The sequence below is a fragment of the Chrysochloris asiatica genome, unplaced genomic scaffold (assembly GCF_000296735.1).
Source record: "Chrysochloris asiatica unplaced genomic scaffold, ChrAsi1.0 scaffold00293, whole genome shotgun sequence".
NCBI lineage: Eukaryota > Metazoa > Chordata > Mammalia > Afrosoricida > Chrysochloridae > Chrysochloris > Chrysochloris asiatica.
The window spans coordinates 2,332,215-2,339,480 of record NW_006408811.1 but is presented as its reverse complement, the minus strand read 5'-3'; the positions used below and the strand labels follow the sequence as shown (position 1 = coordinate 2,339,480).

General features: G+C 37.5%; 1 protein-coding gene across 1 annotated transcript in view; it reads left to right on the top strand.

Annotated features, from left to right (window-relative positions):
- Positions 1-297: 297 nt before the first annotated feature.
- LOC102814549 (rapamycin-insensitive companion of mTOR-like) overlaps positions 298-7,266 on the top strand; it is a 40,646-nt gene continuing 33,677 nt past the window's right edge. Inside the window, exons 1-2 of the mRNA XM_006874682.1 lie at positions 298-313; positions 2,801-2,898. Of these exons, the coding sequence (XP_006874744.1) occupies positions 298-313; positions 2,801-2,898 (114 nt within the window). The remainder of the gene's footprint in view (positions 314-2,800; positions 2,899-7,266) is intronic.

Sequence of the window (7,266 nt, the reverse complement as noted above, 5' to 3'; positions counted from 1 at the left end):
TTTGTTTTTAAATTCTCTTTCCCTCTGTACACCCCTTTCCTGGCCTTTCCTGTATTTAAAAAAAAAAAAAGCGTTTTTGGGGCCGCTCTTTTTTTGTGAGTGTCTGTGCATATGCGAGGCAGAAGAACCCACCAGTGGTGACGGTGGGGGTGTCCACTGTCTCTGGCACACCCTCTAGTCACCAGAATTGAGGTGCACAGACAGTGGGGGGCTCCAATGAACAGATACCAAAATAAAAGAAAATCAGAACAAAGCAAAACTGACAAAGTGTATTGTGATCTTTGCTCCGAGGTTCCCATGGCGTTTTTCCATGGTATGTTTACTCCCCTGCTTGGTCTTGCCATTTAGTTTTGCCCAAGTTGTTGGTTCACAAATCCTGACAGATTCAAATATACGCAATTTCTTACTTTTGCTACAAGTTCCACTAGCTATAAGCCTTCAGTCATTTTACGTTTTCCTATCTCTGTGCTTTTGAGTTTTGGAAGTCTGCCCTGGATCTGCTTTGCCAGGTATTCTGTGGTATCGCTAATAGTGAGCATCACTGCACCTCCACCCTAGCTGCAATCTACCTGCTTTTAAGATTTTCTCTATCATTAGTTTTGAGCAATTTAATTATAATGTGGCATGTAGATTCCTTCATGTTTCTTGTGCTTAGGGTTTGTTGAGAGTATTAAATTTGTTGCCTTACTCCTTTTATCATATTTGGGAAGATTTCACCTATTGTTTCTTCAGATGTTTCTTTATACTCCTTTGCTCCTCTTTTGCTCCCTTAAAAATTTAGTCTTGGAAACCCTGAGGGGTAGTTCTACCCTGTCCCATAGTGTTGCTGTAGTTGGAAGCAAGTCGACATTAGTGGGTTTGGCTTTTGATTGATTTTATTACTTCAGAGACTCCAGGCACACTTGTTTTATGCTGTTGGGGAAGTTCCACAGCTGACTGATGCTCTCTGTTCATTTCGTCTTTTTTTCTCTTTGTGTTACATGGTGTGTAGTTTTCATTGCTATGTCTTCAAGTTCATTATTCTTTCTGGTTCTAATGCTGAATCTGCCATTGGTATGCTGGTGTGGTGCTGCAGAAACTGGACTGCTGTCAGATAAGTTGGTGATACAAATCCAGGGCAAGAAAGCAAAGTTTGCCGAAGATCAAGGACAAGAGAGCAAACTTTTCCAAACCAGCCACTCCTTGGAAAAGCTGCCCAAGATCACTGAGTCGGAACTAACTTGACAGCATCGAACAGCAGAAATCTGCCATTATTCCCATTCATTATATTTTCACTCATACATGTGATTTTCATCTCCAGAAATTCAATTTAGATGTTTTTAAACCTTTCATTTCTTTACCTAAGGTTTTGACCATCTGGAATATAGTTCTAAAAACTGCTGATTTTACCATCTGTGCCAGTTCAGGATTAGTTTCAATACATTGCTTTTCTTGCTTCTTTGCCTGCCTGTTAATTTTTGACTGGACACTAATATTGTAAATTTTATGTTGTAAAAAAATAAGAAATTATTTACTGTCAAGTTGACTCTGAGTCATGGTGACTTCATATGTGTCACAGTACTCCATGGGTTTTTACTAGTTGACTTCGGGAATTAGATTACCTGGTTTTCTGCTGAAGTGTCTTAGGGTAGACTTGAAATTTCCAACTTTTTAATTCTCAGTCAAGTATGGTTACTATTTGTATTCCCAGAGACAACACATTTTACACTTCTTATTCTATTCCTAAGGAGCTCTGGTAACATAATGGTTATGAATCAGGCTGCAAACCTCAGGGTCAGCAGTTCGAAACTACCAGCTGTTCCACGGAAGAAAGATGAGGCTTTCTTCTACTGTGAAGATTTATAGCCTCGGAAACCCTGTACAGGGTCGCTATGAGTCCCAACCGACTCCACGGCACATTACAACAACATTCTATTCCTATAAACACTCTTGAGATTTATTCTGAGACAGCACTCACAATTTGATTCTCTGGGTTCTTTTAAGTGCTGTTGAGTTGGTTCTGACTCATAGTGATCCTATATAGGACTTCCAAGGAGTACCTGCTAGGTTTGAACTTCCAACCTTGTGATAAAGCAGTCCTGCTTATCCTGCACTGCCACACTAGGATTCCTTAAGACTTATTAAGTGGGGTAAAAGAAATATTTAGTCTTGTTTGTTGCTCACTACTAAGCCAAGAAAGGGCACTAGTAGTGCAATGGTTAAGCACTCAGCTGCTAACTGAAAAGTTGGTGGTTTGAACCAACCATGGGAGAAAAGATTTGGCAATCTGCTTAGTAAAAATTGTTGTTGTTAAAGTGCTGTTGAGTGGGTTCCAACTCATAGCAATCCTATATAGGATTGCCAAAGAGTGGCTGGTAAGTTTGTACTGCCTACCTTGTGGTTCAAACTGACCTTGCAGTCCAGTGCTTTATCCCACAGCGCCATACCAGTAGCTCCTCAGAAACCCAGTACTAGGTCCTTATGAGTTGGAACTGACTCGATGGCAGTTAAGAGCAAAAGCAACAACAACATTCATGATTCTGGTTGTGATAGAAAACCAGTTCGAAGTCTAGAGTACAAATACAAATTCTCTGCACTAGGTCAAACCAGAATGAACGTTTGAAGTCAAGATATTAGTGGAGTAGGGATATGAAGGTCATCCCCGTGGACTTTGAAGCCACCTCAATAGATTTGGGCTAGAGAGTAAGACTTTCAACTAATAGCCGAAGTTGTGAATTTTTCATATTCTGCTTGTTTTATATGGTTTGGTAGGACAATAGTATGTTAAAGTTACATGATTTTGTACTGCCTTTTCTTCTAGAACCTTCTGATAACTTAAGGGAGATTCTCCAAAATGTGGCTAAATTGCAAGGAGTATCAAATATGAGAAAGCTAGGCCATCTGAATAACTTTACTAAGGTAAGTAACTTGAATCTTTATTTATTAATATATCTTCTAAAATTCTTTATTCTTATTAACAGGAGAAAGATGAAATTTTCTGCTTCTGCAAATATTTACAGCTTCAGAACCCTATATAGGGACATATGAGTTAGAACCGACTCAGTGACATTTAACAGCAGTACTTACTAAATGTTTCTTCCATCATTAGCTCTTGCATGTTTACTCAGTGTTGGTGCTTTCTTTACCACTTTCATGGACTTTGTCATCGATTTAAAAACTTTAAATATACTAAATACAAATATTACATATTTGTTTTAGAAAGTTTGGTAGGTTCAGAAAGGAGTAATGTTTGTGTATAAGTACATGTGTATGTTACATTTCACAGATGGAACCATATCTCCCAGAGGAATATTAGAAAAACTTCTCCCTTCCCATAATGTTCTTTTTCCCATTACCTGGATCTGGATTGTATAACTCAAGATAATTGTGGGACTTTAGTCTCAAATAAATGCTGACTTGGTCTAGTCCCAAATTTTATGTGTGGATTGGCATGTTATTGAGCCTGGTCGTAGTGGACAGTCACTTCATATAAACACTAAAATGCCTATTTTTTTTTCTTTCCACTTTGAAGCTTACTAGATATAAATTCTTCTGTTACATTTTTAATGTAAGGAAAATTTTATGTTATAACCCCTCGCTACTCAAAGTGTAATTCTTAAGGTTGGGATGACTACTGAACTTGTGTGAAATGCTCTATTTTAGGCCAGACTTGTGGAGTAGGAATCCTTGTCTGAATGAAGATTCTAAGGTGAATTTGTATGTGCATTAGAGTTTGAGAGGCACTTTTTAGATCCTTTCAAAATTTCCAGTATATTGTGGTTGAAGAGTGGTAGATGCTTGAGTTTTTTTCCCCTATAGGAACAAAAGGGAAGGAGCATATAGACACTATATAGCAAAATTATATTTTCATTGTGAGGTAAACTCTGGGCTAACAAGGATCAGTGAAATGAACTGCTCCTTGGGAGAAAGATGTGACAGTCTGCTTCTGTAAAGGTTACAGCTGTAGAAACCCTCTGGGGAAATTCTTTCTATTCTATTCTGTAGGCTTGCTGTCAGTCAAAATTGAATCAATAACAATAACAACACTGTGTACTAAATATAAAATGAGAATGTTTTTTGTTTTGTTTTCTTAGTAAGGAGATAAGTACATATTCATTTATTTTTCCTTAGTGAAGTTTTAAAGTATTAGTGCATTTTGTGTAAGGGATGAGAAAATGCAAGGAGTGATTTTTTTTTAACAACTCAAAAACATTGAGTAAATGCTTGCTAAAAATGTCTGTGTATGGAATTTCTTTTTTTTTTTTTTTTTTCAATGTAATGAACTCTTCAAATACTGTTTTTCTCTCACTGTGCTAGTTAGATAATATTAAGTCTTTAAAACCCAAAAAGTTCCAAGAATCTTGGAACTCCTGGTTCTACACCCTTCTGTTAAATTTCCTAGTTTAACTTCTCTGTTCTTTACTCAGCTCAGACTTCACTACATGCCTAGTTTTGATTGTTAAAACAATTTAATAGTGCTCTGTGTTCTGTTTAAGAAGCCTTGGTGGTGTAGTAGATTACAAGCTGGGCTGCTAACTGCAAGGTCAGCAGCAGTCTATCAATTGCTCCTCGGGAGAAAGATGAGGCTTTCTGCTCCTGTAAAGATTTAAGATCCAGTGCAGGGTCATTATTAGTCAGAACCAACTTGGTGGCACTCAACCACTACCCACCATTATGTTCTATTTGAATTCATGGTTGCTCTCATAATCAGAGTTGGGTTTATAGATCCACATCTCTTGCTAACTGAAACTAGCTGGTTCTGAAAGTGGGGGACAGGTTAAGAATGGCTGTGGTTTTCTACTCTTTGGCACCAGTGGCAGTCCTAAGGCACTCTTGACAATCTAGAGCAGTACCATTGGTAGAAATATAATGCAAACTACATAGTAATTTAAATCCTCTAGTAGCCACATTTTAAAAAGTAAAAAAAAGTGAAGTTAATTTAGAATAATGTTTTATTTAATTCAGTATGTCAAATGCTGTCCTTTAGTGTGAATGTTATTAATGAGATATTTTATTCTTTTGTCAAACAAAATCTTTGAAATCATGTTACAGCACATCTCAGTTCAGACTAACTACCTACCGTTCCAGTGTTAATAGTTATCTGTGGCTGGTGGCTTCTTATTGGACATTAGAGATACTGAACTTTTTCTTAATGGTACTGGTTTAAATCTCCATTTCTAGAAATCTCCGTTTGTTTCTGTCTAGTTTCTAGGATCTCTAGATTAGGTTCAGCTCCATCCTGCCCCCTCTCTTTCCTTCCTACATTTCTTTGTTTCTCTGTCTGTATCTGAATTTATTCTGCAATTTTTCACTGAAGTTATTCTCTCTAATTGGTCTCTCTCCCTTTTAATTTTTGCTTGCTTGGTCCTTATTTCTCCTTCTTCCTCTTCTCTTTCTATCTCAGCTTCTCACCTTTATCTCCTCTCTCTTTTCTGTATCTTTCCATCTTTCCTTTGGCGTTTCCTGATCTCTCCATCTTTTTTCCTTTCCCTCTCTCATTCCCTTCCGTTTCCTATGAGTGCCCTATTTCTTTATCTCTGCTCCTTTATTCACTCTCCTTCCTTGTCTCTCCTTTTCTTGGTGTGGGGAAAACAGGCAGAGCAGCAGTCTTTCTCTGTTATGACCTAATAACCTTAGCCAAGGCAAGTATATATATAATAAATACTAGTCACAGGTGACTGTTAAGGAGCTCCGGTAGCGTAGTGGTTACGAATCAACCTGCAAACCGCAAGGTCAGCAGTTCGAAACTACCAGCCCCTCCGCGGGAGAAAGATGAGGCTCTCTCTGTTCTTGTAAAGATTTACAGCCTCGGAAACCCTGTTGAGGGTCCCTATGAGTTGGAACCAACTTGATGGCACTTAACAACAACAACAACAGGTGACTGTTGGAGTCTTGTTGTGGCACTGTAGGATAAGCACTGGACCAAAAGGGTGTTTGAATTGTAGTGGTGGTTTAAACTTGTCAGCTGCTTTTTGGAGCCCTATAGCATTTCTGTGAGTCGGGACCAACTCAGTGGCACTTAAAACAACAAGAACAACAATGAAGCCATATTAGTTGTATTTTAGAAACTCAGTGTTTCCAGAATAGCATATGTGTTTTCAACATTCCATAGTTTTCAACTTATCTTATGCTTACAGGTGCTATTTTATAATTATTTTCTTATGGTCATGTTTCATGGCTTGATGCTCCATGGTTTTAAGATTTCTTCCATATCTTCTCTTAGCAGCTTATTTCGTCAAATAGAAAAAATAGTCTATAAATACTTATGAAATGATCTATAATATTTAATACTGTCTGTAATGTTTAAAGGATCATTTTCTTCAACTTGTTTAATGTTAGGATTATGATTTTTTTCATAAGAACTACTCTGGTACATAAAATGATGGCTCTCATCTCTCTTCGCATGACAGAAGTTTTAAAATGAATACTTTCATTGCGTACTTATATGCCAGGTGCTATCAAAATCACTTCGTGTCTTATCACATATAATAAAGTGACATATCTCCATTTACTATGTAGGAATTCAGTAGACTGATATAAGTGAAAGTTGAACAGCTGTTAAGTACTGTAGTCATGATTTGAGTTCGCACATTTAGACCCCAGAGCCTGTGTTCCCAATACTATGTTATACTGCCTCTCACCCAAGGCTTTCTAGATAAGGGCACTCACTTTTCAACTTTGTCTTTGTTTTCAGCAATTATATACTGTAAAAACTGTATATGGTATTTAGATATATACAAATTATGTATATAACCTTAGCAAGTTTGTTATTATATAGTTCAGTATCAGAATGACTCCACCACTCACCTGTCAGTTTGTCGTACTATGGTGGCTTATGAGTTGTTGTGATTTTGGAAGCTATGATTTTAAATGCCACAGGTATTTTAAATACCAGCAGGGTCACCCACGGTGGACAGGTTTCAGATGAGCTTCCAGATGAAGACAGACTAGGAAGAAAGGAGACAAACTACTTCCGAACATGTAGTCACTGAAAACCTTATGAATAGCAGAGAAACACTGTGAGATATAGTGCTAGAAAATGAGCCCCTCAGGTTGGAAGGCACTCAGAATATAACTGGGAAGAGCAGCCTCTTCTAAGTAGAGTTGACCATGATGATATGATTGGAGTAAAGCCCACTAGACCATCATTTGCTGAAGGGAAACAACTCAAAATGAAGAGAAACAGCTATAAACATCCATTAATAAGCAGAACTGGAATGTATGAACTATCTAGAAAAACTGGAAATTGTCAAAAATGAAATGGAGTGCATAAACATTGATATCCTA